The sequence below is a fragment of the Vigna angularis genome, chromosome 10 (genome assembly GCF_016808095.1).
Source record: "Vigna angularis cultivar LongXiaoDou No.4 chromosome 10, ASM1680809v1, whole genome shotgun sequence".
NCBI lineage: Eukaryota > Viridiplantae > Streptophyta > Magnoliopsida > Fabales > Fabaceae > Vigna > Vigna angularis.
In genome coordinates, this window is record NC_068979.1 from 4,796,668 (window position 1) to 4,822,912 (window position 26,245).

At 35.8% G+C, this 26,245-nt stretch overlaps 2 protein-coding genes, 1 long non-coding RNA gene and 1 pseudogene across 5 annotated transcripts; 3 read left to right on the forward strand and 1 right to left on the reverse strand.

Moving 5' to 3' along the window:
* Positions 1–1,116: 1,116 nt before the first annotated feature.
* Positions 1,117–1,859, forward strand: LOC108335238 (60S ribosomal protein L26-1). Its single transcript, XM_017571214.2, has one exon. It carries the CDS (start codon positions 1,196–1,198, stop codon positions 1,634–1,636), a length of 441 nt encoding a protein of 146 aa, XP_017426703.1. The 5' UTR covers positions 1,117–1,195; the 3' UTR covers positions 1,637–1,859.
* A 3,426-nt stretch (positions 1,860–5,285) lies between these two features.
* LOC108335922 (mitochondrial outer membrane protein porin 2) lies at positions 5,286–14,914 on the reverse strand. 2 transcript variants are annotated; one of them, XM_017572138.2, is made up of 6 exons: positions 14,763–14,914; positions 14,588–14,655; positions 6,472–6,582; positions 6,304–6,390; positions 6,009–6,217; positions 5,286–5,907 (listed from the first exon to the last, which is right to left on the reverse strand). In XM_017572138.2, exons 1-6 carry the CDS (start codon positions 14,809–14,811, stop codon positions 5,601–5,603), a joined length of 831 nt encoding a protein of 276 aa, XP_017427627.1. In that variant the 5' UTR covers positions 14,812–14,914; the 3' UTR covers positions 5,286–5,600. The 2 variants fall into 2 exon arrangements, with proteins under 2 accessions (XP_017427627.1, XP_052725580.1); XM_052869620.1 differs by lacking the exons at positions 14,588–14,655; positions 14,763–14,914 and adding an exon at positions 12,401–12,433.
* A 769-nt stretch (positions 14,915–15,683) lies between these two features.
* LOC108334774 (uncharacterized) lies at positions 15,684–16,614 on the forward strand. Of its 2 annotated transcripts, none has more exons than XR_008245660.1 (3): positions 15,684–15,957; positions 16,274–16,354; positions 16,427–16,614. It is a non-coding gene; the product is annotated as an uncharacterized LOC108334774 (long non-coding RNA). The 2 variants fall into 2 exon arrangements; XR_008245661.1 differs by having other exon boundaries at positions 16,442–16,499.
* An 843-nt stretch (positions 16,615–17,457) lies between these two features.
* On the forward strand, positions 17,458–25,842 carry LOC108334776 (protein SIEL-like; annotated as a pseudogene).
* Positions 25,843–26,245: the final 403 nt, after the last annotated feature.

Here is a 26,245-nt window from a genome sequence, read left to right on the forward strand (position 1 = left end):
TTATAATTTAATAAAAGCTTTATTCAATAAAAATGTTATTTTTTTTATAACGGTATACAACGTTAAATTCATTGTAAATAAAATACAAAATTATTAAATGAAATTAATTGCGTTAATAGTGTCTAAGATGTTAAATTCATCAATAATAAAATATATCATATAATCCTTAAATGTTTATACAGTAAAACTATTTAACTATTTTTCTTAAAAATATCAGTTAATTGTTTTTCTTCCCACAACAATATCAAAATGTTAAAAAAACTCACAATATATAAAGGAGAGATGAGCTGATACTAGTTTTAAGTATTACACCACTTGATAATTTTTAATTACAAAAATTATTCTTGAAATTCACCGTTATAGATCATATATAAAAATTTGTTTGAGTTCGAAATAGTTTTATGTCTCATTTATATTAAACAATATCGACTTATTGCTTATTTTTTAAATATAAATAATTGGATCATAGTTATATTATTATGTATATTTTTATAAATTTAGTATACACCATCAAAATAATATACCGTTACAGTTCAACTATTTTTAATCTCGTCAATCTATACAAGTTTAGACAATAATAACGAAAATAATTAAAACGATGTACATTAAAACTAGATGATATTGTTTAAAAACTAAGCCTTTTTAAATAGAGATGATAAGATAAATTTTATATAACATCACTTAATTATATAGTTTTTCTAAATTTTGAATAATTATTTTAAAAGTAAATAAACTTATAACCTTATTTGTAACTTACCATGTTATCACATGATTTGTGCTAAATATTTTTTCACTTACTCATAACTTCTGTTTTAATTATTAATTTTCACTTTCAAAGTTTATAAATATTTAAAATATAATAAATTAATTTTATTTTAATTTTCAAAATAATTTTTTTAGTAATAATATTTCTGAAAATAAAATACTTTTTAAACAGCAGTTCTGATCGTTTATATATTTTCTCCAAGATTTTTTCTCTTCCATATGAACGTATGTCAGCAAAATGGATCAGCAGGCCCAATAAAATTGGGCTAGCTTGGACCTAAGTTGGTCTGATCCATCAGAAAAAAATGAAAATAAAATTTAATAATTAAAGAAGGGAAGAAGAGTAAACCCTAAATCTCATATTTTTTTTTTTCATACACTCTCCCTTTCATTTGCCATTCGCATTGCCGTCACAGAAGGAGAGAAGAAAATGAAGTTCAATCCTAGGGTTTCCTCTAGCCGGCGCAAGAGCCGCAAGGCCCATTTCACGGCGCCATCAAGCGTCCGCCGTGTGCTGATGAGCGCGCCGCTCTCAACGGATCTACGGTCGAAATACAACGTGCGTTCCATTCCTGTTCGGAAGGATGACGAGGTGCAAGTGGTTAGGGGAACCTACAAGGGTCGCGAGGGCAAGGTGGTGCAGGTCTATCGCCGCAAGTGGGTTATCCACATTGAGCGAATCACTCGCGAGAAGGTGAACGGCTCCACCGTCAATGTCGGTATTCACCCTTCGAAAGTCGTGGTGACGAAGTTGCGAATGGACAAGGACCGTAAATCCTTGCTCGATCGCAAGGCTAAGGGTCGCGCCGCCGCCGACAAGGAAAAGGGTACAAAGTTTGCTCCTGAGGATATCATGCAGACTGTTGATTAGTTTTCGATTTTTTGTTTTCGATAGATTGCTGGTTGTTTTTATTGTTCTTATTGGAACTCGGTTTCAATCATTAGTGTCGTATTTTATCTGACGGTTTTGGTACTTTGAGGGTCTTGCGTTTTGGATCTAAAGGGTTTTGGTGTTCTCAGACCCTTCTGTTTTGTTTATTTTAATCAAATGTTTGACATTATTACTGCTAGTATTTATTGTGTTTATAACTTCAGCTTTTGTGATCTTCACGCTGTCGCTCGATCTTTATGGACTTAATAGGTTCTAGGGCTGGGTACTTTATTAAAATATGGCTGGGTAGTTGTGATGGGAGTGTGATTGCATAAACTCTAATGCACTTTGTAACATTTGCTTTCCAATTAGGAAAATTTTATTGAAAACTTTTAAATTATTTCTGGTTTCATTAGTAAGGTGTTTGAGTCATATCATACAGTTTGTGATATTCAACTGTTTTTAGCCCATAGTAGATTGTTTTATCCTATTGCTTGCACAGTTATGTTCATACTGCAAAATGTGTTATGCCAGAAGGTTTGTAGGAGGAAACTTAGTCAAACTTTTACTCTTTCTAGTGGACTGTGGTACAGATAGTTGCAGTCAAGTAATTCTAGTTTTATGGAGATTTCCATAATGCACTTTAATAAAGTGTATTTAGCCTTCAATCATTTTTTCTAAAAATCATGCAAAGGTGCATTTAAAGGTTATATAACTCAGAGCATGTTATGACAATGTCATTTGCTTACTTTGGGTACTCACTATACTCTTTGATCTTCCATGTTGGTTGTATGAAAGTATTGTTTGTTTTCTGGAATCTGGCAGAATTTGTCTACAACAGAGGAAGACAGGGATTATGTTACATTTTATTGGTCGCAGGTTCTGGTCTAATCTCTTAACAGGAGTTAAAAGTCAGTTTGAAAGTGTTAAGTGAGGATGTCTTCTCCGTCATTATTGGAGTAATTGTTTTTGTAACATATCTTTACTTTACCTGAAAAAATATAAAGGGAATACGGAAAGCCTTAACCAAACTTAAAAGATGAAATTTTGAAATGCTCTGCCGAATGCAAATATGGTGGGTAGGTATGAATTTTTAGGTCAATTTCAGTTTTGATGACCCCATAATGGAAGCTTGCAAACAGACTATTGTTTCTCGATACCTATTTTACTTCAATTTTCTTTGATTGCATTTTCTCCAAGTTTTTATATAATAATTTTTTTATAAAGTAGAATGTAAATTGTAGTCAGAAGTTGCTCGTGTCTCCAGTGTAGGCGGATATGTAAATGTGTTTGTTTAACGGGATATTTCAAATGAGGTCTCTGTTTAAAATGAGACATCAGAACACATCATAGTAATCTTTTGACCATCATTGTGGTAAAATGAAACTATTCAGATTAAATTCACGATATTCTTATTTTCCTTTGTAGTTCACAGAAAGATATATTCTAAACTGCAATCCCATGTCTGGTGGTATCATGTGCAAAATGTTCTCCTGTGAACTTTGTTCTCAACTCTTTTACTTCCTATTCAAATTAAAGCTCATGTTTAGATGGTATATGGTTTTTTAGGCCTTCACTGTACATCTGCATTCGTAAATTCCTAACATTTGAGTATGGTTTAGAAATTCTGGTTAAGGAAGTTGTAAGTAAGTTCGTTCTTCAATGTATTTGATCCAAATTCACAAAATTTTAAAGGAAGATAATATGAAATTTATCATTTTCTGTTGGGCTAATTTCTAAACCTCATTAACCATAGTGTTCATGTAGTGGAAATGATATATGCATTACAATTTTTCAAGCGACTGGTAAACTGTTCATGTATGAGAGGAAGAAGATAAAAGGAAACAAACGGAAAAGGAAAGGAAGAAGGCAGGTGACTGATTTGAAAAGAATTTTATCTCCTTATTCTATTTTAACTAGCGAAAAATATGTTATGTTCACTTTTTTATTGTTAGTAATTAAATGATTATTAAAGAAAATAATATTATAAGATAATTATTTTAGTTTAAAAAATAATTACATTTAAATTTAAATTTTAAATTAATTATTTAAAGATAAAAATTGGAAAAAATAATTATTTTATTTTCAAAAGATAACTTAAAAAGTAAAGTTAAAAAAATTGTGTATTAATAATATAGATGTTGATGGTTGCTATAATTTAGTTTCATTTCTCATTTTAAAGAGTGTTCTCATTCCACACGTCCTCTTTAATATTTTAATAAATGCATTAAAATGTTGCGAACTTATTAAATTTTCAGTCATTGGTATTTTCGGCTGACAAACGCAGTGCAAGAGAAGGGTAGGGTGGGGATGGGAAGGATTTTTCGATCTATAGTTAAAAAAGAAAATTAACTTTTAAATAAGTTTGCAGATTTAATTGAAGTAACATGCCTGGTTATTAAAATCGTTAATAAGTTAGCTTTTACCCTATCAATTGATATTAGTTATATTTCCCTGAAATCATTAAATTTTGCTTTGTTGATGATTTATTTTAAAAAGAACTAAGAATTAGTTGGATGGATTTCTACTAGTAGTCTTATTCTAATATATGCAGTAGCAAAGAAATATAAATGTTAAATTAATGAAAATGATGTTTTATAATTTTTTTAAATTCTTATTTTAATTATATTTCAATATACAAAAAATGAATTGAAAAAATGAAGCAAAAGATTAAATAAATTGCTGACATTTAATGTAAATCATTAAACCTGTCAAAAAAAAGTATAGAAAATTATTTTTAAGGACTTCAATAAATTAAAAAATTCTATGTCTAAATAAAATTTAAGGAATGATTGGAACAAAATTGAAGTTTAAGGAGTTTATTTTTAAATGAGATCGAATTTAAAGATTAATTAAGACAAATTAAAGTTTAGGATGTTTAAGTGCACAAAGAAAAGTTGAAGGGATTAAACTGTTGAGTATAATGAGATAAAAATTATACAATGACTCTTTCCTCTGGAAAATATAACGATGTCTTTTTATTAAAAAGATTGATAAAAATATCAAGAAAATAAAGAATATTCTTAAATGAAAAAGATATTAATGAAATAAATGTAATTTACTGAAATAAATTTATGACTTCACAAAAACTCATTGTGTTGTTTTTACAATTTAAGCCACTTGACACATTCATACCACCCAACTTTATCCTTTGAGAAACTTGACATATATAATGTGTGAAATCATATTCTTTTGGTAATGATATTCAAAACAAATAAATTTTCTATTACATTGCATACATGTCTGGGTCCAAATTAGATAAAAAAAATTGGTACAGATAATTATCTTCTGACAAAATGATACATTTAATATATATTTTTTTGTTAATCCAACCATTGCATTAAGAGAAAAAAATTAACTCTCCCTTTTAGATATAAATTTTGGAAGACGAGAATTAAAATGAGAACCATAAAGTAATGTTATCTTATTTTTGGAAGACGACAGTCCTGTGTAATTTAGATTGTACCAACTAAATTATCCTAAAGTCTTTCGACTCACCCTCTCCATTAATATTTTATGGAGCACAACAATATATTATATTTCTCCTCTCGTACACTTATACTTGGACCAAATAAGGTGATCATTTTCCTTCCCCTCCTCTTCCCTTCTTTGAACCCAATTCACTGAAAGACTAACAATATTGAAGGGGTATGGAAGTTATCCAAGAGAAAAATTTAAAGTAAAATTGTAAGAAAAGCACACTCGATAAAATCCTCCTAGACAACATGACCTCTAGATCTTGTAATGCCTACCACAATGTTGGAGGAAAAGCAGAAAGTTCAATAAAAAAAAAGGGGAAACAAAAAACACTCGAGGATTCGAATTATAAGATTTTTATCCATTCATGAAGAGCCTAGAAATGCTCATCTGTGGAGCTAATTATTTTTCCCTCCTTTCAAGGGCCATCAAAAAAATTGAATGAAGTTTGTAACTCCGATCACTTTTCTAAAAATGAACACAAGCCTCACGGTTTGAGGGCAACACCCAATCCAAACCTGGGTTTTTTATCCAGGGCCTTGGTGTCGATCTCACCAGAAATAGTCAACACTGATTTTGGTATGATCTCATGCTGCAAGAGGGCGCCAAGATGTCCTTGATTGTTGAACCTTGCTTTGACCTGTGTCAGAGGGTCAACAGCAAAAGACCCTCCCACTGTAAGAATGTTCTCATTTGTGGAGAACTTTCTAGTGACCTCTGCAACAGCAGCACTCTTCTTCAATAGGTCCAGATGATGGACGTATGATGCTTTAATGCTGTCACCCTTGTCACCTCTGTTTGGGAAGTACGTGTTAAATATCAATTTGTTACGCTTATAACATGATTACATTGCTAGATGTTTGGAAAACAATTTTTTTAGGTAAAAGCAGCTTACAGGATTATTGAAGCAGATGAATCTGCTTTCGTGACACTAATCCCAGCAGTGTATTTTGTAAAACGACCAGATGTAGTGTCATAGCCTGCCTCACCACCGAAAGCAATGCTTGGGGTACCAACGGTAGCAGAAACATCAATGACAGGGGATTGATTCAAAGCAAAAGCGGTTGTCAAGGTAGCATGGTCATGGAAGTATTGAACCTCTAGCTGTCAAAAACCAATCAGACAATTTTTTAGAAACGATGCCTAGCAGTTAGTCAAATTTCCCAGCCAGAAGATGCAAGTTTCTATACCTTGCCAGAATTATAATCAGGCAGCTTAATCGAAGCAATAGTCTTGGTGGACGGCATAATGTCAGTGAATGTGAGGGTTGTGGAGATCTGGGAAAAAAGGAGCAAGTTAACAAGATGATTTACTCAAGAGCATACTCAATAGTAACCTTAAAAGACAAAGTAACCCACAATGGATGCCGTGTCAAGTTTAACATCAATAATAGTGTTCTTATACTTGTACAGTGCTGCCACATCCCCAGTCGAGAGTCCTCCTTTCTTCACAGCAGTTGAAGTGAGCGCCTGAAAGAAGAAAAAGTAAGAAGTCAGATTGAATTGAACACTACACATCTACTGCTACTAGCAGGTAGCCATGTGCGCCGTTGCACACGCGTAGCATTAGAAAGACGACCATGACAACAAAAATTAAAGCAGCAAGACAAAAATTTAAAGCAGCCATGCAGTTTGCAACAGGCTAAACAAAATTCCAAAGGATCTATAAGAGAAGTCAAAAGATCATATCAGTACCCCCATGTCAATCTTATATTATCTTAGTGGGTTACAGGAATTGAATCTTCATCCTCTCTATCAGTCAGATATCACCTTACTTTCACATTAATCCAAGTAATCGATCATTTAGTTTCTCAATCGTATACTTTCAATCTCTTAGATATCAGAAATCAAATTTCAACCATCAGACAATTTCTTCAAACCCCTACCCCCAACTACCAACCTTTCTTTGATGACCTTTTTCATTCACCATCCAGTCACCGGATACTTTATACCTACTTTATACCTAAAGGTGCGCTACTTGTTTTGATAATTCATGTTCTGTATCCCCTAGTAGATATCTTAAAACGCTTGTCATTATGTTAGGTTTCTGATCAAGAAACCTAAAGAAACTCACTCTAACACACCAGGATGACTCTATAACTCCTCTTTGTATTATCAACAGCAAGAATACAATGTACAGTGAACAATTGAGAGCTTAACCTCCCCCACAGGAATAATAGTTTCCTGTTAGAATTCTACTAAACAACCAACTAACTCCACATAGCTATTCAATAGCTATTTATACAATCGAATTCCCGCCCCTTAGTAGTTAGGCATTCAAAGTTTTATTCCTTCTCTCGTATACCCTCCATCTCCTAACATTACCCTCCGCTCCTTTAACAACCTTGTCCTCAAGGTTGAACTCAGGATATTGGTCTGCCATAGTACTCTTGTCCTCCCAGGTTGCGCCTTCTTTTCCCCCTTCTTGCCATTCCACCAGGACTTGCTGCACCATCTCTTCCCCTTGCTTTACTTGTCTACTTTCCAGAATGCGAATTGGGTGAAAGGTAGGTCCTTCCGCTTGTAACTCTAGTGGCAGCTCTTTCTCCACCTGCTGTTCACCTACTGCTTTCTTAAGCTGGGACACATGGAAGACTGGGTGTATCCTAGCTGTTTCCAGCAACCTGAGCTTATACGCAACTTCTCCAACCTTCTGTATTACTTGAAATGGGCCGTAGTAGCAAGCTGCATTTTTTGGGCGAAGTCTCGAGGGCATAGAGGACTGCCTGTGGGGTCGAATCTTCAAGTAGACCCAATCCTCCACCTCTATGTCTGCTTGTCGCCTCTTTTTGTTCGCCTGCTGCACCATTAAATCCTGTGCCCGATATAAATGGAATTTCAACTGCTTGATAGTCTCATCTCTCGTTAATAAATCCTGGGCAACTGCTTCGACTGGTGTTTCCCCTGGTATGAACCTGCTAAGGGATGGTGGAGCTCTCCCATACACGGTCTCAAAAGGTGTGCATCTGGCTGCACTCTGATAACTGGTATTGTACCAGTATTCAGCCCAAGACAGCACTGTACTCCAATTTTTCGGCTGTTCCGAGCAAAAGCACCGCAAGTAGCCTTCCAAAATCCTATTTATCACCTCGGTTTGCCCGTCTGACTCAGGATCATATGCAATACTCATCCTGAGTTGGGTCCCCTGCAACCTAAACAGCTCTTTCCAGAAGACGCTCAAGAACAAAGGGTCCCTGTCGCTCACAATTGAAACCGGAATGTCGTGCAACCTTACTAACTCCTTCACAAAAACCTCTGCCACTGTCTTCATTGAATACAAATGCTTAAGCAGCACGAAGTGACTATACTTGCTCAGCCTGTCAACAACCACCAAAATTGCATCATAGCCTTGGGATTTTGGCAGCTTTACTATGAAGTCCATACTCACTTCCTCCCAAATTGCGTGAGGTATGGGTAGTGGCTGTAGTAGTCCTTGCGGAGAAGCTGCCAGATATTTATGTTGTTGGCACACCAAGCAGCTGGCCACAAAATCTGTCACCGATTTTTTCATTCCTATCCAGTATAAGGATTCGGCTATCTTCCTGTATGTTTTATAAACTCCTGTGTGACCTCCTGTGTTTGATGAGTGGAACTCAGCCAAGAGTCTAGGGATCCATCCTGATTTCGCCGACAACACCAATCTCCCCTTGTAGTGGAGTCTTCCCTGCTCTAGCATATACGCTGAATGGGCATCAAGGTCCTTCTGAAGATCCGCAATCACCTTCTTCAACACCTCATCCTCTTCTACCTCTGTCAACACCTCTTTGAAATCCTGCCAGTAAGGCCTTGCTATCACCCTCAGCTCCTTTTCCTCCTTTCCCCCTTCACTGCGGCGAGATAGGGCATCCGCTACCCGGTTAGTTTTTCCAGCCTTATATACAATCTCGAAGTCATATCCCGAGAGCTTTGCCAACCAGTTTTGTTGGTTCTGGGTGGTGATCCTCTGTTCCAACAGGTATTTCAAACTCCTTTGATCTGTATGCACCATAAACTTCTGCCCCAATAAGTACGGCCTCCAGTGCTGAATCGCTAAAACCAACGCCATCAACTCCTTTTCATAAATCGATTTGCTTAACGAGCCTTCAGCCAATGCCTTGCTGAAATAAGCGATGGGTTTCCCTCCTTGCGTTAACAATGCCCCAACACCCCCTCCTGAGGCATCACACTCAATGTGGAAAGGTTGGCCAAAATCAGGGAGCGTTAAAACTGGCGCTAAAGTTATAGTTGCCTTCAATTTTTCCATGGCAGCCCTGGCCCTGCTCATTCCACCCAAATTGCCCCTTTTTTAAAAGTTCTGTTAGGGGCTTGGCCATTTTCTCGTAGTCTCGCACAAAGCGCCTATAATAACCAGTTAGGCCTAAGAATCCTCTCAAGGCCTTCAAAGTTCTTGGCTCTTCCCACTCCATAACCGCCCTTATTTTCTCCTTATCCATCTCAAAACCTTTTTCTGAAATCTGGTGGCCTAAATACCGAATCTGCTGCCTCCCGAATTCGCATTTCTTTTTGTTGGCCACCCACTGATGTTGTTCCAATAACTGTAACACCAGTTTCAGTTGCTCCCAGTGATCCTTCCATGTGGGGCTATATACTAAGATATCGTCGAAGAAGACCAGCACACATTTCCTAAGGTACTGCTGCAGCAAGCGATTCATCGCACTTTGGAAGGTGGCTGGCGCATTAGTGAGGCCAAATGGCATCACTAGGAACTCAAAATGGCCTTGGTGAGTTCGAAAGGCTGTTTTGGGTACATCTCTTTCTCCCATCCTGATCTGATGATACCCAACTTTTAAATCTATCTTTGAAAAATATTTAGCTCCCTTTAATCTACACAAAATCGCCAGCTGCCGTCTTTCTTTTTTACTAAAATAACCAGCCTAGAATAGGGGCTCATGCTTGGTCTGATTATCCCTGCTTTCATCATATCTGCCACCTGTCTCTTAATCTCTCCCTTCATGAGGGGGTACCTATACGGACGCACATTCACGGGATCCACCCCTTCCTTAAGGGGTATTCGATGCTCCATATCTCGAGGTGGGGGCAGGCCTTGCATCTCCTGGAACACTCGAGAGTGTATGTTCAGAACTGCCTCCAACTCTACCTTCTGCACATCAGTCAAATCAGCTTGCCCTTCACCGTCCACCTCTTTCTCCACTAGGCCCAGATCCCAAACCAGCTTCCACATCTCAACATCTGTCAGTTTTAATAAAGTTTTTGGTTCCACCAGCTGTCTGGATAAAGCAGGGTCACCTTTTACCTTCACCTTCTTACCCGTCAGGTTATACACCATGGTCATCTCTCTCCAGTTAATCATCACCTCTCCCAACTTAGCTAACCACTCAACGCCTAAGATGATATCCACACCCCCCAGTTCGAACACATAGAATTCCTCCTCCACAATAGTTTCCTCCAAGCTCACCCGAACCTTCTCACAACGTCCTCGTGTCATTTTCTTTTGCCCATCTCCTAGACTCACCATATACGGTGGTGTGTCTGCTATGGGTATCTTCAGTTCCTCCGCTAACCTCCGGCTGATGAAGTTGTGGCTTGCGCCACTGTCTATGAGCACTACCACTCCTTTTTCTCCAATCCTCCCTGTCAGTTTCATTGTTTTGGGTTGAGTCAACCCTTCGGCTGAACAGGCCGACAGCTCCAGGGGTTTCTTCTTTAGGTCTACCACCTCTTTACTCACGTCTTCCTCCTCATCTTCCGCCAACAGTAACATGCACAAACTTCTCTCAGCGCAACGATGGCCAGGAGCGAAAGGGCCCCCACAACGAAAGCATCGACCCTCTTCCTTCCACTTAAGGAATTCTGGGTAAGGAAGATTCCTAACCATTCTTCCCCTGTTATTGCTCCCTCCGGTAGTGTTCACCCTCGCGTTAGTACTCGTCGCGACTCTGTCTCTTCTCGTCGACCCTATACTCTCCGTTCCCCCGAACTGGTTCATCGGGGGTCTATTGGGTTCAGATCGCATCACTACTCCAGTCACGCGCGACCCTGATGGGTTAATTTTTAACCTATTCCAACTTCCCCCTTTCGCCCTGAGCGCCACGTCCTCCACGTCTCTTGCGATTCTCATCGCCACCGTCAACTCCTGGGGGTCCTGAATTCGCACCTGCCCCTTGATGTCCTCGCGCAAACCGGCAAGGAAATAGCCCAACACTTGTTCTTCCGATACGCCCCAGGTTTGCCCTACCAGTATTTTGAAATCGCGAACGAACTCTTCCACAGTACCCTCCTGCCGCAGGGTCTCCAATCGTTCGAACACCGTCCCCCGAAATCCGCCTCCAAAATGATTGACCATGGCTGCCTTAAGGCCTTCCCAAGAACGGTTCTTGGCCTTTTCTTTCCAAAACTTAAACTAGTAAGTCACACTGCCCTCCATGCTAAGATACGCGAGCTCCACCTTTTCTTCTCCCGTCACTTTCTGTATATCGAGAAATCGCTCCGCCCTATTGATCCAACTAAGGGGTTCCAGCCCTTCGAATGTGGGTAAATCCACCCGTTTCCGCCACGGTCTCTAATCTTCCTGGCGGTCGCCGACCCCTCTGCCTCCAACATCCTCCTCTCGTCGCCGTGGATTCTCGTTGACGGAGCTATCATCTGACTGCCCCTCCGTGTTATTAACCTGCAGCCCCAGTATCCTCATTATCTGTTGTAAGTCCCTTCGTACTGCGGCAAACTCCGCCTTCATCCCCTCCATAGTGATCTCAATTGCCTCCAATCACCCCTTCGTACTTCTCTCCATTATCGTTTTCATGCCCAATTTGGATCCGGAAGGTCGGACCAAATGTTAGGTTTCTGATCAAGAAACCTAAAGAAACTCACTCTAACACACCCAGACTAACACACCAGGCTGACTGTATAACTCCTGTTTGTATTATCAACAGCAAGAACACAATGTACAATGAACAATTGAGAGCTTAACCTCCCCCATAAGAATAATAGTTTCCTGTTAGAATTCTACTAAACAACCAACTAAATCCACATAGCTATTCAATAGCTATTTATACAATCGAATTCCCGCCCTTCCTAACTGCTAAGGCAGTTAGGCATTCAAAGTTTTATTCCTTCTCTCATATACCCTCCATCTCCTAACACATTATGTCTACTTGTAAAAAAAAATAAAATCATCAGCTTTAATAGAATATATCAGAATTCTGAAACTGGGTACACAAAAACAAAAAACTAGCATGAACAGCAAGATAAATTTTATCAGTAATCAATAACTGTCAAGAATTTCCCCTTTTAATATAGCTTGTAACACTTGGATCCAAATTTCACTTACATATGATTCCAAATTCATACTACTTCTTGCATCAAACGTATGGTAGATGACATCAAATCTCTTCTGCACAAACCTACGTGCACACAAGAATCAATCAACCCTTCCCGTTCACATTAGTTAGTTAGATACCTATGATACTGTTATATCAGTTAGTTAGAGATCTGTAATTCTATTAGCACATTCATTAGTCCGTATAAATAGTCAGTTGTAGTCTCAACGATATTCTTATGAGACTGTGAGTCTCCCCCTTTTCTAATATCACTGTTTAACTGTTTATCATACGAGTCTCTCCCTTTTCTAATATCACTGTTTCACTGCTTATCATGAGTCTCTCACTTTTCTAATATCACTGTTTAACATACACTCCAATAAGATCCAAACATACAATCTCTTTTTTGTTTTTCTCCAGGTATTGTTCATACAGTCCTATTCCCCAGTCACCATCCATTAATTAAGATTTTGGTAAAACAATGATGCTACAATGGGATAAAGATTGATTTCTGTACAAATAACTTCATCAAATAATAGTTCATTGGAACTCATAAGTCAGATTGCCTATTATGAAAGCCAAATGCTCCGTTGTATGATGCCGTATTAGCTGATAATTGATAAGAACCCTCGTATGTCAGACTGCATATTTTGAAGCCAAATGTCCCTTTCTAATGGACATAATGGACAGTTGAATTTTATTTTTTTTCTAGGATAGAATAGGAAGATTGACCACTTCTGAGGTATGAGTTCTCATATAAGACAAAACCTAAAGGCTTAATGTTTGTGGGTCTTGATTTTCTTATATACCACTCAACATTTTCATTTCTAATCCAGTTGAGCTTTCAACTCATACTTGGATTCTTAACCGTCTCTCTCACAAGTGCGAGCTGGGTTTTACAACAGGCTTCTATCACAATAGGACATACCTGTTCTACTCATTTATCCCAACACAATTCCACGGACCCTTAATGTGGTTGGGTCTACACTGGGGACATACTTGTCTCCATCTTAGTCAGGCGCTAAGGATGGCAATGCAGGCTGTCACGACCCATTTTGACCCACAAAAAGCAGGTTAGGCTAGGCCACCCCACATAAGAATATTGACTTGCCCAAATAATAATCGGTCCATGGGCCAGTGAGCCAACCAACATAAAAATCTTGAAAAAAACTTCATACAAATAATGTAACAATAATATTGTTTTAATGTTTCACATCTTTGTTGGAACTCATAAGTTTATCATTGACAATAAATCGAAATAAACTAAATAAACATAAAGATTGAGATTTACATCAAATAAATATGTTTTCATGAACAAAAAAAAAATTATTGTCTAAGTTAAAAAAAACTATAGCAATTAATCTATGTCAAAATGCAGATTAAAAAAATGACTTAGAGTTTCAAGTATAGAACGGAGGAATTACAAAATAAAAAAATAAAATAAAAGAGTTCTGTTTGACTTAAAATTAAAATATGATAATTATTTTTTTGGGTTAAGCGTGCCAGCCCCATCATTGGCTCATGCGGGCTGCCATTCCTATCGAACATCAAGACCGGTCCGTGGACTCTGATACAGGTATTTGAAAATATTTTAGTGAGATAAACCAGGGAGATTGGCCACTGTAAGGTATGAGTTGCCCAGATAAAATACTTGACATCACATTCCACATAAAACCTTAAGGGTTAATGGTTATTGATTTTCTTACATACCACTCAACTTTTGGAAGTTTCAGCTTTTATACTTGTATTCCTAATACGGATTAGGAGGAATCAAAAAAAAAAAAGAACTCACAAAATGAATAGAACGCATCAAACAGATTCAGACAGAATAATTTTAACTATCCAACATCCTCGATTTCCTTTTATTTTTAATTTTGCAAAAGGGAAGAATCTGTCTACCCTATACGATTAACTTCACGTACTGACAATGTAATGCGGAATCGACAAAAATACAAATTAAAATAAGCGAACTGGAGATAAACGACTTTTACCAAAAAAAAGTCAATACAACAGGTAATCAAGGATTTTAAGGAACGAACAACTCTCATCAGCAACCTTGTAGTGCGAATAAATTAATTTTCGCGTATAGCATCGCATTATATCTTGACCACAATACCTCACATACAAAAATGTAATTGACGATAAATCGTACACATACAAACAATATATTATTTATAATGAAAGTTCGAAGAGCTTACAACTCCGGCGCTGCTATAGGATGAAACTGTGAGTTTCCTATCGGAGGTGTAGTCCTTAGTCAAAAGATCTACAAGCAATAACAAATCAAAACTGCTTAGTTTAATTTTTCTTCGATCGATAAAAGCGATGAGGAGGAATGAATAACGAAGAATGTTAGAGAGCGTGTTCGTTCACCTTTGGCTTTTTTGCCGATATCGGTGAAGAGACCAGGTCCCTTGCTCATTTTCGATTTCAGAGAGAGATAGAGAGATCTTGATGCACTACGCTTCACGAAACAGGGTGTGGCGAGGAAATGACGCCCTTTTTTCACGTTTTTATTTTAAACGTGAAATAATGTAATAGAGAAATCGCGAATCTGGATGGTTGAACCGGCTATGTCAGATCGTGCGTTTCTAGCCGTTGATTTAGGAAGCGAATGTGATGCGTGGGACCATCGTGCCCGCGCTCTCTCGTTTGATTGAGGGTGATTTACAAGTTAACAATATTAGAATATGAAATGTACAGGTGTTGGGCTTTTATAATAGAGAAACAAAAAATGCTCAGTGTTAATCATGGTCAATTCGAGGATAAGAAAAGATTTTCCCTTTAATGGAAAGAAGGAGAACTATAACACTTTGTTTGAGGGAGCGTGTTGGATATAAATAATGTCCATTGATAAAACATTGTTTGGAGTGATATTAAAAATAAATTCTGAAAAGTTTGGTTCAAAACAAACAATAACAGCTCTAATCATTAATGTCTGAAAAACATACTTAGTTTAAAGTTCATCAAAGTGATAATTAAATTTGAAGTAATAAAATTGTCTATTTTTTTCTATAAATACTTTTTTAACTTTAAATCAAATATAAATCCACCAATGTGAAGTTATAAACATTCGATGTTAATTAATTTTATAAATTTGAGTTTATAATAATTACTGTTGATTGCACTTAACGGTGATACACGTGTCTACTAAATCCCCTTAGGCTGGCACAGTTAACTAAAAAAACTTAAACTATAGTTATTTGTCCTGTTTTAAACTTAAACTAATTTTACTAAGAAAAAGTAATTATACTTATTAATAGTTCAGTTTAAAAATACTGAACTTATTTTATTTTCAGTACAGTTAGTTAACTATGGATTCAGTTTTCCTGTTTCCTTTCTCGATTACAATTAGGTTTTCTTATTTCTTTTCTCAATCACAATTTTCTCCGGATCTCTTGTTACATCCGTCAAAGGCTCGTTCGCCGTTGAAGATTGCTTCTGTCTAAGGTTCGCCGCTGTCAAAGACTCGCGTTGAAGGCTTTGCCGCACTCTGCCGTCGCTACCACATCGTCAAAGGTTCTGAGAACACTTCTCGCCGGAAAGAGAAGCAAATCTGCAACCAAAGGTACGAATGTTTTCCTTCCCCTTTCAAAAGAGATAAATAAAATTGAGTGAGTTTACAAGGCCGCTGTGGACTTTTGGTGTGAACCCTAGTCGCATTGTCCATGTTAATTCCATAATGCATTAATTGTTCGATGTGATTTTCAGCATTTTTTTACCTTAGCATATTTATGTCTTGTTTAGCTTTTGACAGATAGAATCCATGCTCTCCCAGTATTTTTTCTTGTATTGATTCTTACCATCTGATTATTGATATTGACTTCTAAAGTCCTTTCGTGTTGAAATGATTTGTGAAATGACAATTGCTTGAAAATGCTCAGTTTTTGCAGCGTCTTGGTGTTGATTACATTGATCTCTATTATCAGCACAGAGTGGACCAATCTACACCTATAGAGGATACAGTTAATGATTTCTTCCTTTCAGAAATCTATCTATGATTTTCCTGATATACAACACATTATGTAATTAAATAGTTTGTTATATTTTAGGTGGCTGAACTCAAGAAACTGGTGGAAGATGGTAAAGTGAAGTATATTGGATTATCTGAAGCGAGTCCAGATACTATAAGGAGAGCGCACGCAGTTCATCCCATCACAGCTGTGCAACTGGAGTGGTCTCTGTGGACTCGTGACGTTGAGGAAGAGATAATCCCACTCTGCAGGTTACTTCCATTTTCTTTTTAACTTCATGCCACTGGAACTCTTGTATGTGTGGATCTGGGATCTGAGTGAAAAAAATAGAAAAAAGAAAAGAAAGAGGAAGAGAGGGCAGAGTGAAATCTTTTATTTATTATCATCATTATTAGTACTTTAATTTTGTTATAATTATTATTTTATCTATCATAATTCTTTTTTGTACATCCTTAAATACAAATACCGACTTTCTTTCGTTCCACGCCTACATTAAATTCCTGAAAACAATAACAGTGTGAAGGATGATAAAGAAAATTGCTGAGTTATGGAGAATGTGCTGGCTGAATTTTTGTGTTAATCTAATGTTTCTATTGGTACAGGGAACTTATTATTGGCATTGTACCATATAGTCCTCTGGGTCGTGGCTTTTTTGGGGGAAAAGGAATTCTGGAAAATGTATCTGCAGTTAGCAACCTGGTATATGTTATTTTAGCATTTGTAGTTTCATGTGTGTTTCTGCTGTATACCGTGGGGATGGAAATGTTAAGATCTGATGAATAATCAACTCTCATTATTGGCTTTAAATTTTGCTGGTTTTCTTCATTGTAAATACATGTTATTGAATTTAATTTATGTTTCTCATGCATAAAAAGAGGATAAAGTTATATTTCTTTTTTAAAAAATAAAGAGATTATATTGTTTTCTGATGGTTATTATTTAACTTATCAGAAAACACATCCACGTTTCCAAGCAGAGAACCTGAAAAAGAATAAGAATATATGAGCAAGGTGAGATTATATGATAAATTTATATATTTTTTAATTTATATTTTAAGTGTTCAAAAATTATAGAATATTTTATTTTATTTTTGTAGAGATAACCTCTTAAGATGAAGTGGGACCTTCAAGTGCTGCTATTAATTTGGATGATTGAAGCTTTGCCACAATTTGTTAGTTATCTAAAGTACATGTGCGTAAGACTATAACCTTAATGCTTTGTTTTTCATGTTGTATTGTCTTGGAAACGGTACACAAATGCTTAATACTGTTTTTTAAAATTACTACCTTTAATGTTAATTTCAATGCTGTGCTACAGGATGATTCATACATTGAGAGCTACATAAACACCATCGGAGTTGATTTTGTGAGTACAATATAACACTTTTTTAACTTGAACTCATTTCAGACTGTTGCTCAATTGATCATTACATTTTACATTGATCTAAATACATTTTATTCGTTTAATAACTACACTTGTATCTGCACGTACCTTTTTTTTAAACATTTTTTAGGTTCTGATCTCAATGAGTTACTTTACTCATGGCATTTGTAAATTTACCATGCATAGATTGTATTCTTACTGACTACTGAAATCATATCCTCAATCTCCTTTAATTTTAAAAAAGTAAATACGTGAAGCATGTATACTGTGTTTGTTGAGTGCTCCAGTTTGTTATTGAAGTGGTGACTCTTTTGATATAATTCTTGCTCATTTATTATTGTTGTCACAGGTGGAATTGTCGTCCCCTCGAACCGAGCTTAGGTTGCTTGAAGTTTTCTATCACAGGATATACAAGGTGTAGTGTTACCTCTATTTTAACTGATTTTTGCATTTATTTTTTTATTATATTTATTTTTCTAATAAAAATTAATAAATAATTGGAATTCAATATAATACTAAAGTTACTTTTACTTGTGTTCTTGTAATTAGTTTTGCCCTGCCTCTCTGCTTGTTCAGGTTTTCCCTCCCAATGAGAAGATTGAAAACATTAATGATCAATACTGTACTTTCCGTGCAGAAGAGTTAGATGAATTTGAAATTGCTTAGTTGTTGTTTAGTTGATTATAGCAGTATTAGGTTTGTTTAGATTTTATATGTTCATATTGATAGTTAGTATATTAGTTTTAAATTTCAGCTTTGCATAGTCATGTAATTCTGCATAGTTACTTTGTTATTAGATATAAACTGACTATTTTATCTCACTATACCCCACTACTCACTCTCTCAAGCTCCTCTCCGACAGTGCTTCTCGCCACCCCGACCTCGCCACCATCATGGCTCTTCCGACTGTCGAGTCCTCCCCCCGCCTCGCTGTGGAGGCCATCGGCGCGTCCCTCTTGGGCCTCCATCTAGACGACGCGCGCTTCACATCGCTGTGCTTCGGCGCCTCCGTGTCCGCCCGCGCGTGGATGCTCCGGAACGCGGGTTCGAGTTTCAAGGTCCGACCTGGCTTGCTGTTGGCAGTGCTGCTGGGGTTCACGAAGGATCCTTACCCTTACGTTACAGATGCGGCACTTGAAGGGCTCGTCCGATTCATCGAGTGCGGTGGAGAGTTGAAAGACGTTGGCTTGGTCGATGCGTGTTACCAACGTGCCGTTCAATTGCTTCGGGACTTCGATCCCTGCGTTAGGTACTCTGCGGTTCGCGTGGTAAGGTTCTCTTCTGCTATCATTTTCATCCCCATAGACTCTTCCTCCTTTTCTCTCCCTCTTCCAATAATTTCTTTATTTCATCATAGATTATTTTTACTCCTTTGCCCTTGTAATGGGAAAAACTAATATTTTAAATTAGACATTCTACAAACTAAATTACATAATATAAATTTATGATAACGTTTGGATGCATGAATTATATATAATAAAATTTTAATAGATAAATATTCTCCTATATAATATTTTTAGTTTATTTAATAAATTATTTAAATTATTTTATATGGTTGTTTTTAATTATTTGAATTTTAGAGAAAGAGTAAATTATGAATAAGAGGGTGAAGGAGATCAATTGTGAGACGTAATTTTGGTTGGTTGATCAAGAGTTTGTGTGAATGCACTCCTAAGTGAGTGAAAAAAAGAGAGAATGATGAAAGTATTTAATTTGATTTTACTAGATGATATTCTGCAAAAACGAGATGGAGGTTAAGAATGTAATTTGTGGTCTTAAAAGTGCTTGTATTTGAGAATATAAATTAACTGTTGTAATAATTAATTGAATGTTTTGAATTTAAAGTAAGATAATTTTAAAGATTTTTATTTTTCATAAGTTCTTACCCAAAATGATCATTATATAATTTGATTAAATGATATAAGCTAATTAAATTTTAGAAAAAGACTGGGTGATCCTGTTTTCTCTCCGAGAATCACAAAGACGAAGAAAGCCAAATTCGGTCCTGGCCAGCCATGTTACAACGACTATTTGTTTATGCTGATAAATCCTGCAACTACAGTGTAGGTATTTTTTTTAGGATAGTTAACTTGAAAGGAGATTTTAAGTTTGAACACGAATTCCTTAAAGGTGACTTTCAAAATAATTTTTTGGAGAAATTTTTAAAATGACCTTATATTATTAAAGTATATTTCAATTATACAAGTTGTCAATATATAGTGATGCCCATGATTTTTAACTATAATAATTATTGAAATTGTGGACAAATTACTGGTATTTAAAAACTGCAATACGATAACTGCAGTGAACCGCATTTAAAACCATGGTGACATCATAGTATTTCAGTCTGTTAATACCATGAAATTGGTCTTCTAGTAATTTGAAGACCAATGGATATATAAACGAAGGGCCAATATGATGTAGAAGTGCTCGTTTTTAGAATGAGAGTATGTACTGCATTTAAGATTAATTTGATATAATCTACATCACCAACAGACAATGCCCAATGTGATGTAGGGAATACTTTTAGATGACTAGTTAAACGAAGTGTCAAGTCCTTTTTTATTATTGCTAGTTATTGTGTTGCGGAAATATTAGAAATGAGAAAATCTGATATTTTAGTATTAGTGTCAATCAGATAGTGTTCTTGTTGAGTTCAGTCAATTGTCGAATGATTAATATTCTGTTTTTGAGCTAGTTGATGGTGGTAAGTCTTTGAATGATATATACTTATATATTCCAGGTGGCTTCATGGGGTATGATGTTGGCAGCTTCTAGCTCAGAGATGAAAGCCTATTGGTCCAATGACGTATTTGCCAAGGTGTAGTATCATATGTTTCAAGTTTTTTGGTCTTACGTATCTGTTTTAGTTTTCTAGAATTTCGGATAGTTGTTGCCTGATCCCTCAGTATGACGTAACTCCTTCACTGTATGTTCATATAGCTATGCTCCATGGCAAGAGATATGAATATGAAGGTTAGAGTTGAAGCATTTAATGGCCTCAGAAAGATGGAAATGGTATCGGAGGATCTTCTTTTACAAAGTTTAGCAAAGAGAGTTTCAGGACATGGAAAGCAAAAGGAAACCGGGGGTCAGAGCACATCTGAACAATGTGTCATGTTGGCAAGTAGTGTTGCTGGTGCACTAGTTCATGGACTAGCGAATGAGTTCTTTGAGGTATCTAAAATTGACAGCAATAATCTTGTATAGTTATAGTGTTTTTTCCTTGTGTGATTGTTTGATAGTATTTTCTTCATTTGTGCCTGATATGAAGGTGAGGAAGTCTGTATGTGAGTCCTTACGCACACTGACAAGCCTATCTGCTGAGTTTGCACGTGAAGCGTTAGACTCATTAATGGATGTGTTGAATGATGATTCTGCGGTGGTTCGCTTACAAGCTTTAGAAACCATGCACCATATGGCAATTAATGGCCGTTTAAAGCTTCATGAAAAACATTTGCACATGGTGTGTTTCTGATCCTCCATTAATCATTTTGCTCTGTTTCTAGTATGTATTTTAGTGCCTACGGTTTTTCCTTTCTTTGAAACTGCAAGATGCATCTCATGTTGGACAAATTATGGAACCTTCTTCATATTGCTGTATGGAGATTTATTGGTTATTTGTTTTCTTTTCTTTTTCTTAATCGGAAATTTTACTGTGCTAGGAGGTAGGACAAAATTTGGGGGGAAAAATCTAATGTTTTATTTGGAAGTTTTATGGTTAAGGAGTTTTGCTAGTGGTGTGATTATTTTCCTGGTAAATAAGTAGGGTTATAGTTATGGTTTTAAATTAATTGGGTGTATTCTTCATTCTCTATTTTTATTTTTCATAACAAAAGTTCCATTTTGTTTTCATTTTCTCACTATTTCAAAAGTTTGTGAAGGAATCAGTGACAATAACCTTTTATGGTTTTTTTTTTCACCATGTCCTATACATACTACAAACTTGTGAAAATAGAAAACCAAGTAAAATTAATGTGACATTTTTATCATTAAAAGTGAAAACAAAAGGTGAAAATAGAAATTCTTTTCTCAAACCAAATGGCCCTGAGCTTTTCAGTAGATTTGTAGAATGAACTAGGTCCCTAGGGTTGACCAAATTACATTTGGATAGTGATGAATGACTAGCAGGGTGCATGGAAAAGGTTATTTTTGTTGGGACCAATGGTTAGATTGCCTGTTTGTGGTTTGCCAAACTGAAAAGAATGATTGTTTTGGTTTGCCAAACTGAAAAGAATGATTGTTTTGGTTTGCCAAACTGAAAAGAATGATTGTTTGTGTGTGTGTCGGTGATCAAGTCAAATACCGGGGACTGTTATGGTTTTTTCCTCTTCTAAAAGGAAGAAACATTTTTACTAAAAACTATCTTAGATAGTCCTTAAGTTTCAGCTGATAATTTTTTTTTTTCATAAACAAGACCTGACCAACAGCATGAATCAGTGGTGGGGATTTTATTGATACTTGTTATGGACATTGAGTGTTTTCTTAGTTGAATTCTTGATTGATCTTAATCTTTTTCAATAAACCTAATTTGCCAAAATCGTGAATTTTTCTCTAACTGACTCACCTAATGCCATTACTTATATATATGATGCACTTATTGATATTAGTAGTATATTTTTCATTTTATTTTTCAGTTTCTTGGAGCCCTGGTAGATGATAGTTGGGATGTAAGATATACTTATAGGAAAATACTTAAAGTAATGAAGCTAAACAATCTGGCATTGTTCAAATCATCTGTTGACAGACTCCTGCGAAATTTAGACAGTTATCCACAGGTTTGCTTTATACTCGGTTCCATTTGTCTTTTATATTTTCAATGGCTACGTAAAATCTCTTGTAAATTTTTTTTTTCAATATTCGAGGTTATTTTATCTGCAAAAATACCTATGTATACTACATGTATTTTTATTTCACCATTCAGGCAATAGCGTACTATATCCTTGAGTTCCTTGATTCCATATGAATATATCTTTTAACCATTTTCTATCCATTTTATTTTCTGTTTTTAATTTTTAAATATGCAATAATTTGTGTTTTGCTTCATCATCTCTTCTTTCACAGTGCACCATTGGCAATTTTATATGTCCTCAATTAAAGACGTGTCACTTGAGAAGAATATCCTTAATTACGTGTATTCTTAACCCTTTTACATAATATTTTGATCTTTGCTGCATCGTTGTCTTAATATTCCATCATGTTTTAACTTTTTGTTATGGCTTCAAAATTATTAGTAATAGCCATAAAAATGTGTAGCAGAACAGGATAATCTAAACAGAGTTATAGATATTATTATTTAAGTGAAAACTAGATTAACCACAGCATGGGTGGATTACATGCCAAAGTAGTCCCCCGGCATTCAAAACCAGCCATTAATAAAAGAATATTTAATGGCCCTTCAAAGAAAGTTATTCTCTTTCTTTCTTTTTTCATTCCCTCACTTTTCATTATACCATCCAGACAAAGAGGTGTGAAGTGATCCTGTATTAAGTGAAACAACTTACTGTTTTGGGCAGTCTAGCAACCTCTTTTGTACCCCCCGCTTACTTGCTTGCTCATTTGCTACAAAGTCATCCCTCTCACTAAGGGATAATCCTGTTCTTTCAGAAGATGGAGCCAAGATTCTCAATGCAACTACTTTTTAACCAACCTATATTCCATTTAACTTTTAACTTTGGTGCTTCCAGGATGAAGCTGATGTATTTTCTACTTTTTCTCATCTGGGCCGAAATCACAAGAAATTTGTAAGCCTGATTATGAAGGACACGTTTGAAGAGGTGCGCTTGTTTGGATTATTGCATATAATCATATACAAGAACTTCTTGATCCTTTCACATATTTTGCTGTCAATGAGACAGATGCACAATGTACCTAAATTTCTTTGAAGTAGTGGCACTGATTACTTTTTGTTTTCATTTTTACAGGTAGAAACGGCTTTGGAAGGAAATGTAGAATTTGATAGTGCAAGAATAGCTGCACTGTTAATTCTTTCTATATCTGCTCCACTCTTGAATGTTGATGTAGGCAGAATACCACCAGTTATGTTTTCTTATGCAGTTACGTTCCTAGGTAGAATTTATAATGCTTTTAGTGATATCATGGATAGGGATTCCCTTTTGGCCTGCCTATGTGAGAAAAGCAGATCTACACAGTATTCTGCAACAAATATTAACCTCACGGTAGGGGAGGAACAGTTGCCTTTATTTGAAGGTGATAATGCTCCAAAATTTTCTAGCAATGAGGTCATTGGCGCACATATCACAAGGGAGCCGAAAGAGTTAGCAGATAACCAGATACAACAACAACAATCTCTGAATGATGAAGTTATAAATTACATCCTTGCAAAGCCCCCTGCTATGTGGCTGAGGATACAATCAGGTCATACAAATGAAGTGCTAAGGTCCTTAAGGTGAGGAATTGTTGTGTAACTTTAGTAACGTATGTGCCTTGGTATTTGTCGTTGTTTCTTCCAATATTTGTATCGTGTGAGTTGCATAGTAACCATTTAAAGGTTTAATAGCATTTTTTCTCCCAATTGTTGTCAGAATTATTCAACATGGTCCTTCAATTTTTATTTTTCATCTCAATGTAGTCTTCATTTTAAAAAAAAATGTTAATGGGATTTCTTCTTTTAAATTGGTACTCACATCATTTAGAGAGTGACGAGGGAGCTGTGTATATTGGTACTTACATCATTTAAGTCCAGCCACCTTGATACCACATTGGATAAACCCAGCCACCTTAGTGTCACGTCATCATTTACACTGCCACATCGTCATCGACTAAATAATGTTAACACCTTTAACGGAAAGAACTACAACTTTTTTTAGAAAAAATAAGGATTAAATTGAAATGAAGAAAAAAATTGAAGGACTGTATTAAATAATTCTGAGAAAACTTGGGGTAAAAAGACTATTAAACTTTAAAATAATTCAATTTCCACATATTGATTTATATTTTGTGTGATTAATTTATGCTATATACAAAATATGGGGATTCTAGTTAGTTGGCTTTTTTGCTTGAAATTTAAGATGCCGTGCAAGCTTTTATAATATAATACTAATATAACTTTTTCTTATATTTTTATTGTTAAAATACAGTATGCCTGTGCCCAATATTCTCCTTGTTCTTTTTAATCATTATTTCTGTGCTGATGCCAATGATGTAGGTGTTTGAAGGAGTTAGCTGCCATGAAACATGATTCTTTGGGATCTGGTGATGCTGATGCTTTGGCATTTACTATACTATACCTCCGGGTGATAGAGCTACTTGCTAAAGTATGGGAGCCCTTGCTACCATCAAAAAAGTTGTGTTCTCAGCGAATAGGAAAAATGGAATTCAAACTAGGAAAGCTTGGTAGGAGGGTTAAAGAATTGATGAGTAGGTTTATAGGCTTGTCTGCAGAAGAGGAATTAAACGTCTTGGAGCTAATGTTATTAACGTGTGCTCTCAGGATATGTAAAAGTGAAATCATCTGTCATAATCATACATTGAAGTGGCTGAAAACTCTATATTTACGTGTTGAATCTATCCTAAAAGAAAGTTCAGCGTTGCCATCCAATTTCGTAGTTGAACTTGGGAAAGTATTAAGTACCATCTCAACGGATGGAACTTCTTGCAGTCCACTTCAGTTTGATGCATGTCTCAAGTTTTTCTCTCTGAAGCAGTTTATGCTTCATGAAACAAACATGTAAACGCAGAACTAAGCATTCCCAACAATGACATGGAACACCCTCTTCCCTTCGTTTCAGGGCTACCCGTTGGTGTACCATGTGAAATCACTCTCCATAATATTTCAAGTGAGAGTAAGTTGTGGCTAAGGATGACTTTGGATGATGGTTTCGTACAACATATCTTTCTTGATTTGGACTGCTTTGAAGGCTCTGAAGTGGTAAGAAAATTTGCATTTGTTGCGCCCTTCTACAGAACACCAGAAGCTTATTATCTTACATTGAAGGTTTGCATTGGTGCAGAATGTTTGTTTGAAAATGTTGGTCCAGTCCAAAGGTTTGGGGGACCAAAACGTGAACTAGTACTTCTTTGTAAAGAAAAACAAGTTTATCTTTCCAAGGTTAATAAAGATTAATTTATTATTATCTTTCTGCTTTAAGCTATAGGGTAGTGGAAACTGCTGCACTATAAATACTGATCTTAGTTCCTTTCACCTGTCATTTAATGGTTTTTTTTAACTAAGAAATAAATCACATTTAAAGGTTTTTTTAACCAACATATGCATTTGATGTTATATATTCACCTTTTCTTTTATTAGAATAACAAAAAATAATAATTTTATTATGATTATTAACAGATAGATAAAAGTAAATATTTTTTTATAATTTATTACAAGTAGTTAATTAATTTTGTTTAAAATAAATATAATCTTAAAAGATAAAATAATAAAATAATTTATATTAATTAAAGTAAAATTAATAATGAAATCTGTAAAAAATTAAACTTATAAAATAATTACAAAAATGATTTTTTTAATAAATAGATATG

Bases quoted from the DNA above. Each gene is read 5' to 3' on its own strand.
- LOC108335238 (XM_017571214.2), top strand. From the start codon at position 1,196: ATGAAGTTCAATCCTAGGGTTTCCTCTAGCCGGCGCAAGAGCCGCAAG.
- LOC108335922 (XM_017572138.2), bottom strand. From the start codon at position 14,811: ATGAGCAAGGGACCTGGTCTCTTCACCGATATCGGCAAAAAAGCCAAA. The intron at 14,656-14,762 runs GTGAACGAACAC...TATTGCTTGTAG, and splicing joins TATCGGCAAAAAAGCCAAAG to ATCTTTTGACTAAGGACTAC. The intron at 5,908-6,008 runs GTAAGCTGCTTT...CTTCCCAAACAG, and splicing joins TCATCTGCTTCAATAATCCT to AGGTGACAAGGGTGACAGCA.